This window comes from Pundamilia nyererei, unplaced genomic scaffold (genome assembly GCF_000239375.1).
Source record: "Pundamilia nyererei isolate P.nyererei 1_Seehausen unplaced genomic scaffold, PunNye1.0 scaffold00498, whole genome shotgun sequence".
NCBI lineage: Eukaryota > Metazoa > Chordata > Actinopteri > Cichliformes > Cichlidae > Pundamilia > Pundamilia nyererei.
Window position 1 is genome coordinate 78,727 of NW_005187899.1, and position 12,302 is coordinate 91,028.

Here is a 12,302-nt window from a genome sequence, read left to right on the forward strand (position 1 = left end):
TCTGCGATACACCTGAAGTGTATCAATCTCACTGCTTTTAATCTGAAGCATATTCCTCTAATTGGGCCGTGGAGTGCAATAGACACTACAGTCTCTGCTAGGGCTGCCCTGAGGGCTATCGACAGCCGCTTGCATTTTAATAGCTTTACTCATTGTAGCGCCTTTGTTTCACTGCACGGTTTGATACACTTTCCATTAGCACATGCCCACGAACAAACGCAGAGGGGACCAGATGCCCACACAGTGGAGCTGCTCTACTGTTGTAACTGTGCTCAGTGTGTGTGTGTGTGTGTGTTGGCCATGTACAGCTTTACTTGATCTCTTCACACCTGCTTACAAGCACAGGCATGAATGTGGGAAGTGAACTGTAAAACATTGGTTGGTGCATCTTTTTTGTGCGGGTGTGTTCAGTAGGTGTGTCTGCACTTGGATGTGACCTCTTGTGCGTTTCACCATGTGGACTGGGGGAGTAGCTTCGGGCCCCGTGTGTGAATGTGCTTGTCCTAATCTATGGAAGCAGTGAGATGTTTCCAGCTAGTCCGAGCCTTGGGGATTTAAACCAGCTAATTACAATGTATAGGAGCTGGCTGCCATGGTAACATTGGTTTGGTGGGTTTGGAGTTTGCTAGAGGGGGGATAACAGCAATTTACCCATGTAAATCTGTAGTTGGGGGGGTCCTTATCTCTTGCTGCCTACAGGCACATGGCACATGAAGATATGCAGCAGTAGAATTGTCACTCATTTGAGGTATTAAGGGACATGCCTGTTATCGGACCCTTCTCTCCAGGGAAGTGCTCTGGATGTGTGCACACAGGTTGTGAAGTAGGTAATGGGAACCACTTTATTAGCCTCATCCCGTACATTTGTATTAGAATGCATATTCTTTTTTGGTTGCTCCCTTTAGGGTTTGCCTCTTTAGCATCCTCTTCTCTTATACAAACCCTCTGTTATTCCTCCTTCACTACATACATGAATCTTCTCTGTGGTCTTCCTGTTTTCCTCCCACCTAGCAGCTTCACACTCACTGTCCTTTGTCAAATAAATATTTTGCTCAGTTTGCTCGCAGAAAGTCTGTGTGCCTGAACATGGTTGGGCTTTCCGTTTAAAAGGCAAGGCTCTCCTGTTATCTTTCCGTTAAATCTGATCTTTTGGACTCCCTTCTACTCGTTTCTCTCGTTCTCTATTAACTAATGTGGGAGTCTCGCAGCTTGTTTTCCATTAAAGTGTGCTCAGCCCATTTCCTCAGCACAGTGGTAAGTGCGGTGAGAGTAGCCAATCATTATAATCGCAATCAGGCTGGATACAGGAAAAATGGGAACAAAGACCCCAGCTTAAGTGATGAGTCACAGACCAGCTCCTCACAGCTCTCGACACTTTACATCAAGCGGGATAATCTTCTGTTTGTTGAAATGGAAAATGTGCATGCTGAAATTTTGGGTTTGAATAAAACGAAAGCTCACTGTTATTAATCAGTTTTCTTAAATAAAACCATGGAAATGTTTCAGAATTATTTTTTAGTCAGATGCAAGCGTAGTTATGGTGATACTGACATGGTGCAACAATGCAAAAGGTCCATTACAGGTTGTCAAGAACACACAGAAAACTCACCGCAGGACAGAATCACAGTGCACAGTAGCAGCATAAGTCTGCATTCATAGAATACTTTCTGATTTTTCTAGCCAAGTGGCAAAAGAGCAAGCTTGCAAAATTATATTTGAAGTTACAAATCTAAATGTTTATTTGGATCACTATCAGTGTTTTGTTTTTCCTGTATGGTGAAGGTTTGCATGACTCATTTACACCTCTTGTATTTCAGACAGGTTCAGTCATTGGAAACTAAAAAAGTAAAATAATCATTCTGTTGTAGAGTTGAGATCATTTTCCTGTTGCGTGACCAGTTTTTATGTCCAGCTTAGCTCTCAAACAGATATTATTTGACTCATATGTGACTAGAATATTTTTGCTGTCTTTAGACTCTTTAACACTTTACTTTAAAAGCTACACTCTGCTTACTGATCAGCAGTGTCATCTTACACAAGGTTAAGACTGGATTGTAAAGGACTATTATGCTAATATTGCCAAGGTACTGAATTCATGCTCAAATAAAATTCCTATTTAATCCTCAAGTAAACAGAATAGATTGGAATCTCCACATCTGCCTCAACAGCTGCCTGTTGTCAGCTAACTTTGCTAATAAAATTAGGACCAGTTACATCAATTATTTTGACTCATTGCCATATTTGCATAGAATGAAACTGATTTCCAGTGATACCGTATTCCCACTGGGTATCTCCTTCAAATATAATGCGAGGTCGCTGCTACTGACGTTAAGCGGAGTAGCATGGAGTAACACTTTTAAACTTCCCTGTCGTGCCATCATCAATCAACGTGTGTCACTGGGGAAATTAAAAGCCCACATGTATACTGTCAACACACACAAAATGACCATACATCTGTGAGGCCACTGATGTACTGTCATGCTGTCAAGGCTACATGAGGCCGGGAAGTCCAGGAGATGAACAAGAAGCAGGCTTTTTGTTTTCCTTGTCTTCTCTCGTTCCTTTATCTTTGGAGAATTGGATCTGTTATGGCTGAGCTCACTTACATCTATTGAGAGAAGCTCTAGAGACACAGAGGAATATCTTGCCATCAACCCAAAACACAAACACACATACACACAGTCTCTTTTTGAAATTACTACATTGGGCCCTGGCTCAGGAACACACATCTGTGCTGTAAAATTTAAAATGTGTGTGTGTGCTTATTCACTGCTCTCTGTACAGAATCAGTTTGCAGGGCTGCTTCTCTGTGCCCACACAGTGTAAGCTGGCTGTAGGGCATGATGTAATCCCTCTTCTCTAAAGACAAAATTGCTGAGGTAGGCAGCACAATTCCCACATTGCATTCTCACACTGAAGCAGCAACTTTTCTTCCCACTGACTTTATTAGTGTGCAAATGTGCACAGGCAGACCTGGCTCTGAGACATTGTGCATAGAGAGAGGGAGAGCTGGCAGGATGTGAAAGAAAGCAAGTGTAGGAACTGTAGCGTTTCCTCCTCCACTCTAGAGTAGAGCAGTGGCTTAACCAGCTGACAGCAATTTATCAGTATTCACCTTAGTTACAACTTCATAGATTCCTCTTTCTTCAATTTTGTGATTGTTACATTTTTAGATTTCCTTCAAGACAGATTATTGGTTGAACTCTCCGATGTGAAATATACATATTCATATATGAATCTGTGATTTGAACATTGAGTCACTATCACTGAGTTGACTTGGAGAAAAATTAACAGTAGCTATGTTGATAGCAGCTACCAGGAGTTCTGTTTCTGTTAAATATGAGGAATTGCAGCATCATTTCATCTTCTGCCTTCTGGGTTGTCAGAGAAAACAATTTTTCTTCTAAAGAAAAAGAGAAGTTTAATAGCTAATGATAATGGCAAGCAACCTCCCACAGCCACTATCCAAACGGCCTGGGAATACACATTTTTACCTAGTGACTGATGACTGGTCTTTGGCCATCCATCACTGGCTCACAGCAAGTGTCATCAGCCTCCAGCAACTACTCACAACTGTTCGAAGAATATACATTTTTCCCTGAAGGCTGGTAAGTGTTCACTAACTGGTCTGTGACCCTCTGTGGCTGTAGTTTTCTTTTTATTGGCTCCTTCTTGTAACGACACATTTGAAAAGCAGGTGCTTTGTGTGCCTGAGTTAACCTTATGAGGGACGGCTCCTGTGACAGAACAAAGGGAGAAAAATTCCTGAGCCTTTACTTCTCATAGAAGTAAAATGTGGGCATGTTTAATATGCAAATCCACCATTCAAACAATATATGTTGCTCAAAATAAGCAGAAGCGTATAAAAGCCTTCTTCATAGAAAGTGGACAAAAATGTTTCCACCTGTACAAAAGGAGTCACCTTCTTGTGTAGTTACAAGGCATACACACTCAGAATATTAATATGCTGCTATCACGCCTGCTATCAGGCTTCACTGTTATATTGAAGAACTTATTCAGAGACAAATCCCTTCTGTGCAGGGTGAGGGACCAACAAAAGGACATGGGAAATGGGAGGTGATTATATGTTATTGACAGTTAAAATCTTTGCACACTTAAATCATTTCTCTCTTATATCATCTTTTTATATCTGCAATAATAGTTTTAACACTTAACACTAAAAGAGAATTGCTTTGGGGGCAGAAAGTGTTAAATAGAAAATATGCTGAGGTGTTTACCCCAATAGATATTCGTTTGAGTGCATTTATAGTCTGTGTGTGTGTGTGTAATCCATACCATCCCTGCAGAGGGTTGTATTTAGTGTGAAGGAGTGTTAAACCTATGCAGAAAGCATTCTCCATCAGTTAGTGTTGCTCAGGCTGTTCAGTTTCACCTCCTGACACCACCACAGCAGCAGAAAGCATTTTCATCAACGTGGATGGTGATCATGGCTTATTGAGCGTGACAGGTGGATTTAGAGCTGTCTGTCAAGATGGGTTAATGGTGACAGCAATGTGAGCTGACACCGGACTGTGGTCATTAGGTTAGGAACACACACAAACGCACACACACACACCAATGAATTTAATTTCCCCAGTGTGGAGTTAAAACCATATATACCCATCTATTTACTCCAGCAGTGACTCTTTGTAGAGGCTCTTTGCCTGTGCAGGAACAATAGTTTTAAAAAAAATACTGTATCCGTTTACAAAACCTTTCTGTTTTAAGGTAAAGACCCTGCAGTGTCTGGTAAAACACCAACAATCTTTTTGAGTTCACATCTGGTGACAGAAGACCCCTCCTTTAAATAGACAGAGCTTTTATTTTGGAAGACCCAGGGAATGATGAGAGAGAAAGAAGAGCGTGATAAGATGGCAAGCTGCAGGAGAGAGCAGACACTGCCTGTAATCCCTGACCTATTTAATGACAACACATTTTGCATTTTGATTCCTCTAGCAGCAAATGATATATTTGCGCCTTTTTATTTCTGTTATTTTAGTTTTCATTTCAAATAACTTAAAAAAAGTCTACCATTCAAATTTGTGTTACAGCTCTGTTCTCCAAATGTTTCGAATTCCTTTCAGTGCATTCGCTGTAATAGATTTTCTTCCACCACATGTGGAAGTTGTTTGCTCTGAAACTGCTGAGGTAGTTGGTTATGCAGATGGCAGATTTAAACACTTGGCCTTTGCAGACCTTAACACAGACTCCCATAGTTAGTGCTCTGTGTGTGTCTGTGCATGTGTGCCTGTTTGAAAGGAGCCATGTCTTATTAACTGAGGCCTCATTGATTTAACCCAATCAACACACAGCAGAGCACATGAATAACTGTGTATGTGTCTGTGGTGTGAGTGACACAAGGAGAGAGTCTGTTTCCTCATGGGCTACACCAGTTTCAATAAGCATTACGTGGAGCGCAGAACAGCATCAAACGGGTGAATGTTTGTGGAATTTCTGGCTCAGGTCCGTCCCCCTGCTTCATTGCAAGCAATAGCATTGTTTTATTAAAATCCTCTTTTTCATAAAATATGTTTTCTTGGATGAGTGTAGCTCTTAGCCTTTTGCTAGGCTTGATCATCAAGTCACCTTTTCATTTATAAAACACTGAACCCTTGTCATTTGGTATATCCTTTAAATTTGTATAAGGGAAAGCACCTCACATTGTATAAGTTGTGTGTTGAGTACAAGTCTCTGCTGCTGATATGAGTGATCCAATAGTGATGAAATCCAAAGGAAATATTCAAGTGAACTGAAGCTGGGCACTCTGAGCTTGTCTTGAGAGCTGCTTACATCATCTAAAAATGTACTTTTTGCTGTGTTTGGATGGTAAAATATCTCATTTTTAATGGACGTTTTAGATTACAATGTGCTTTTACAAATTAGTCTGACATTGTTTGATGTATCCTTTTCTTTGATAGCAGTCAGGTGGCTAAAAGTTTTTTTTTTCCTAGACTGGAAAAAGCCAGATTACATATTCAGATGGTTCTATAAAACAGTCACAGGCCATTCCATCACTTCAAATGCTCGCCCCGTTCATAGAAGCTTGTAGAAACATGGTGATTTGAATAATTTCCAAATATGAAAACTCTACTAATCCACAGTTGGCTTCACTACAGCCGCTTGTAAGCTTTAGAATTAAGTTTGGGCAGTGTGATTCCAATGTCCATAAAGCATAACAGGACAGTCTTTGCTGACCAGCTGGACATTGTCCAGTGAATGCAAAGACGCTTTTTGGGCATTTTATGGCTTCCACACAGAAACTGCTCTTTGTGTCTGTGTTGCTTCCTCATAGGATGTGGCTGTGCAGTACTTGAATACAACATTGCCTTTATTTGAATGAGTGCTATCAGAGCGATTTAAAAAAGAGGAAGTACTGAAGCCGAGGAAGACAGGATCAGTGGGAGTTCAGGTGCGAGTCTTTTAGGTAGGACGTAGCCTGCGACATGGATAAAGTTAACTGAAAGGGATTTTTTTTTTCTCTAGTCAGGCAACACTTATGGCTTTCTTCTTTGAGGCAGTGTGTGCTGTTCGTTCTCTCTTCTCCAGTGATGGCGAGTTAGGTGAGAATTTGAGTGTGCTCTTTACTCTGTGTGTAAAAATGTGGAAATGTTTACACCCACATACATGTTCTCTGCGGCGGTGTGGCGGTGTGTTGGGCTGATTTCTAACTCTGCTCTTTCTCCCCTACAGTCCTTGACCCCAAAGCTACCTCCTATTTAATCACATGACATTTAGAGTTTGTCCCCATTTTAATCCTCTAAAATATTGGTGCATGCACGTGTGGGGACCTCCCTATTGAGCAGTTAAAAACAGGTTAGGGCTGATGAATCCTCTTTACTGAAAAATTGCTTTTCGTGTGTTTGTTTACCATGCACGGGGATTATCAGGATGCATTAGCTGACTGAGGTAGCCCACATGTTAGATTTTCAGAGTGTGTGCAGATAATCATGTGCACGTGCGGACCTGCTTCTGATTCGCGCACATTCAAACATTGTGAGCAGCGTTTCCAGCACCAGCTCCAGATTCTTGGACATCATCATCTGGGCAAATTAAACTTACATTTAAGTCAGAATATTATTTGCATTTGCACTGTGTGCTATCTTTGCTTTACACTGTTTCCCTTTGTGCTGTAATCTACAGCTTTCAGAGAAATTCCCCCACGTTAGTCACGACATACTGTGATCAGCACTGGCTGTGCGAGACATGTTACGATGAAGGACCTGTATTGTGAACTTTGCAGTATACAAACAGTTATATGAATATTCAAATCAGAAAACAACGACTGTAAATATCATGGTGTGATAAAAGTCTGTCTGTCTTCTGTACAGATATGGAAATGTAGCTTTGGCAGTTTAGAGTAAGAACTCTGTAAACTGTAGAAATGACTTATACTGAATGTTTGTCTAATGGTAAATTTGAACTTCCTATGTGGAAGTAATGATTAAATCTTCTTTTTTCAGTTTAGTTCATTGTCTTTTACTTTGTTTGTGTCCATTTTGGCAAAAGGTTGTCATGGAGACAACTTCTATCTATCACAAAGGTATTTTTAGGTAATTTGGCAAGTGTTTATATTTCTCAATGTGGACAGATTTTACCAAAGTAACAGCACTGCAATAATGAAAGATACAGGTATACATGGCTAGCATGAGAACACTAGGTGTGGTGCGGTGACTCATTAGCTTTGTGGTTTGTGTGCTCTCATTGCAGCTGGTGCTCTAGTAGTTATCAGTGTGTCCAGCATGTCCCCACAGGGCTAACTTATGGTCAGTGTCACCGCTGACGTGGTGTTTTTTGCTAACGTATGGCTGTGCACAACCTTTATTTATGTTTCCTTAATGTCCTCAATTATGTGTATTGCATCTTGGTCTGATCTCATCAGTGAAAGGCAAAGCAACAGCAGCGAAGCGCAAGAGACGTGTTCACAATAGCCTTTTCTTTTCTTTCTGTGTTCTGCATTAATGTGGCTAATCACAGATAACGAGTACAAATATTGACCACTCACAGTGAATTGCTCTGAGTGATTCACACAAACACCAGTTGGTTCTAATGGCACACATTAGCTTAGCGCACGTCGTGTTCACCATTATCAGATAAACAAATGTGTGTCAGCTCAGACAACTGTAAGTAAGCACAGAAGTGCACGGAGCCAAACGGAGCAGAGTTGACTGTGAGCCCACTGGCTGTGCTTTGTCTCCACTGCTCCAGCTCTGCTCTCTCTAATCGACTGGCTCTCTGCTTGGCACAGCCGGGAATATATTTGTGAATGGTTTCTTCTGCATGTTGATGTTTCTGCAAATAGACGTGAGTCACGGGCAACTTCTTTTTAAAAAGAGGAGGAAACCTCTGTGCTTGTCTAGACTCAAGTGTTTTTGTTGAGTTATCCATCCGTCCTTCCAACTGTTAAGCTTCAAAACACCAGCCGTAAGCTGGGAGGAAATTTGAGGATTTGCACATTGTTGAGTGCTTTAGCACTGGCTAAGTGTCTTGGGAGTTCCCTGTATTTTTTTTCTTACATACACTCACGCAATTTAAGCAGATTAGCGAAAACGAGCCGGACAGCAGGCCAGAAGGGGTTCAGAGGAGTCGGAGAGAGAGAAGAGATGGAAAGACTGAGAAAAGAACCGAATGCATGCACAGGTGCATATTGGAAGAGCCGATCTTTTCTATGGCACGATCACAGCGCAGTTGGAGTTGGACAAATGAGTTTACATCAGTGTTTTTAACTGCCTTCTTCACACTAATCACCATAATGCACTCTTGTCATCTAGCAGCACTTCGCATAATCAGTACTTGCTTCACTGAGTCAGCAAAGACCCACGTGCACCATTTACAAGCAACCCATATGGTAACTGTGACTCTCCATGGTCCACACACAAGCTAACAGATGGGTGGGGAGGGATTGGGAGTTGATTGACATGTGGGTGGTCCAGTGATAGTGTGCATGTGTTCCCAGTGGGGATAGATCCCTGCTTTTATTTTTCAATTAGTTCTTGTCCAAAACTTGTTAGCGTTTTCTATCCTTTACGCACTGGTACAAACACACACATGCCCTCTCAAGCACATGAACACAGTAATAATGAAATGTTGTTGTCTTCTCACTGCACGTTATATGTAAGCAGACAGGGACAGCTTCACAAGCTACAAGCTTACTCCTCCTATTCAGAGTTCCTTAAAGATGCTTCACTGCTAAATAGAACAACATCCTGGAAAATGTAACTCGATAATTACTTGCCTCTTTTAGTTTTGCATATGTGTCGTACTTTGTAGTTTATCATCCACAGCAACAGTCCACATCTCTTTTCTTCTACAGGATCTGACACTGGCTTTTTATATCTCCTCTGCCTTTTTGTTATTCCACTGTTTTCTTGACCAGTGCTCCTTTGAAGGCAGGACAGGAGTCATTTCAGTGTCATTGTCGTTTCTTTCTACTGGAGCTGTCACTGCTACTCGGGCCTGAACACGAGCGTTGTCACAGGACATGGTTTTTGACCTCAATACTCCCACAATATGAAATAAGACTGCAGTATCACAAATACAAGAATGAAACTAGCAAACCAAAATAGAATTATAATCTAATCACAGATGGTTAGTCAAAAATGCATTAGCATCTATAATAATAGTTGTTTTTATTTTTTAATTTATTAACCTTGGCTTGTTTGAATATTTCTTCTTCTTCTTCTTCTTTTTCATTACATTTATAAGATGAATCTATATATTGCTCTTGAAATGTATTTATTAAATTGCCGTGCTGGTTGGAAAAACGACTCTCCTGACCTGATCCACAGGTGCCAAGTGTTGGCAACAGTGAAGCTGCAGTACAAAAACACATAAAATATTTGAAGGGTGTCTCCTTTTCAATTTTAACTTACTCATAGATTGTTAATATTAAAATAATTAGATGGCTAATATGGGTTGAGAATAACAGCCGGCTGATTCAATGCTTGGCTCTGGCTTTTAAAATGTAAACCATAGTTTTTTATGTCTCTGCCCTGGTGACACTCATGGCCAGGGGCAATTTGTTTTTGGGTTTCCTGGAAATCTTGAGTGGATTTGTCTAAATCTGGGACAAAGATTCACTTGCACACAATAATGTACTCATTAGATTTTGGGAGTCAAAGTTGAAGATCTATTAAAACAACAAAATGTCCCAAGAAAATTCAATTTGGGGCATTTCTGGCTGTTTAATGGCACTACAAAGAGGGTTATACTGTACATACACGACAACCTAAATATGGTCAGATGTGCACCAGACCACCTCAGCAAGTGCTTTGAATAATTTGATCACTGATGATCATTAATGTTTCTTGCACTAAATATACCATAACTTAAGAATTCATACAGTAATTATGACAACATTTTATAACAATATCTTGCCAAATAAAATATGAATGTTGACTTTTTACATTCATAGGGTAACACAGCGGTCAGCTTCACCCACACATCATGTTTTGGAGAAGCTTTATTCTGGCATTTATTCTTATAACCCCTCAACTCAAGGTTATGTAGCAGAATGGAGAACTTAATGCTGTATTGAGGAAGTGTTGGGCTGTTCCAAGTGGTGATGAAAACTTTGGGGTGATTTGCTGATCAGTATATTTGTCTTTTTCTGTGTCCTGTCCTCCAGACTTTAACTATAACACAGATGGATACGAGGGGGACGCAGGAGAGGACGGCAAGTCCCAGGATGGCTCAGAAACGCTGCCCTTTATAGATGAATCGCCCACCATGTCACCCCAGCTCTGCGCGCCCCAAGGGCCAGATGGAGAAACCGTGTCACCCACACCTCTGCTGGCTGGGGTAAGAAACACACACACACACACACACACACACACACACACACACACACACACACACACACACTTATTTGTTTTAGAAGCAACCTGCACACAATGGTTCACATTTCCTGTCTACACCCTGTCACCTTATTTGGAAGTGACAGGTCGGTGGTAGATGTGGTGTAAATCGCTTAAAATAGATCAGCCATGATTTGATTATCAAATGTACTTGTACGGTGTTGGTGTTGTTTACTTCTTGTTTGCTGCTGTAACTGGCAGCACAGGGTTGCTGGGAAGTCCAAAGTTTGACATGCAATAATCGACTTTTCTATCTAGATTTTGAGATGAAAACACAAACAAGTAAAAAAAATCTGACCAGAGCCACAGTAGCTGTCCTGAAGTGACTCACCCAGCAGTGTGGTACGCAGTCTAGCTTTGCAGAGCACTTTGCAGTGTAAGGAGTGTAAAGAGAATTGACGATACAATCTTTGTTAATAATGCCAAGAGAAATTTTCTCAGTTCATGTTCAGAGTTCAGCATAACTGACATAAACCTGGTGAGGACTGCTACAATATAGTATCAGAATGAAGCACTGCAAGCCTGGCACAGGAAAACGGTGATCCTGATGAATATCCGAGGAGAGAGTTTCTGAAGACTGAAAGTGTTAATGCAACCAAACAGTTGTCAGAAGAATGACACAAAATCTCTCCAGGAATGTGTGTAACACAGGTTTCCACAGTGCAGAGGAGGCTGCCAAATTAAAAATAAAAGCCTTGCATGTCGGTATTTATAGATGATCAATTCCTATTGTGGAGTCTATTAAGTGATTTAACTTTACAGGAGAACAATTGTTGTGCAACTAGGAAGTAATATTTGAGAATTCATCCAATTTTAGTAATTGAAATTATTGACAGAAGGGAGCAGTTAGGGCATGTCGTGGTGGTTAGTACTGTTACCTCACGGCACAAAGGTTTTTAGTGCTCCCGTGTCTGCACACACATCCATGGGTTAGCTAAACTGGCCATGTGTGTGAATGTGAGCATGAATGGTTGTCTGTCTCTGTGACAGACTGGCGACTTGTCCAGGATGTACCCTGCCTCTTGCCCAGTGACAGCTGGGATGATGACCTGTGAGGGGTGATGGTGTAGGCTCCAGCTGCCCTACAACCCTGAATTGAATACGTGGAAGAAAATGAATGGACTAGCATGGTTTTGGATAAATATTTTTTTTAAAAAAATGTTGAAGAAAAGATCATTCACCACACGACCCAGTAAACATAACTGGGTATATAAAAATATCGGACACAGTTTAAATGAAGTGTTCATTTGTGGCTCTTGCATTCTGAACTGTAAGATAATATGAGGTTTTCAGCCATTCAGCCAGGTTTTTCTCTTGGTATTAATGGTTGGAGTTTCACCCGAAACAATTATACTTTAAGACGTGAGCTGCCAGTTCTCTTTCTGATATTAGCCACAGATATTGACCCAGTGTACATTTTGCCACAGGAGCTCCCTGAAGCGCACTGCA

The 12,302-nt window shown here is 41.0% G+C and overlaps 1 protein-coding gene across 2 annotated transcripts in view; it reads left to right on the forward strand.

Moving 5' to 3' along the window:
* Positions 1-12,302, forward strand: part of abr (ABR activator of RhoGEF and GTPase) — a 118,429-nt gene that overhangs the window by 34,577 nt on the left and 71,550 nt on the right. For both annotated transcript variants that reach the window (XM_005754043.1, XM_005754044.1), the window contains exon 2: positions 10,625-10,797. In XM_005754043.1, coding sequence (XP_005754100.1) covers positions 10,625-10,797 — 173 coding nt within the window. The remainder of the gene's footprint in view (positions 1-10,624; positions 10,798-12,302) is intronic.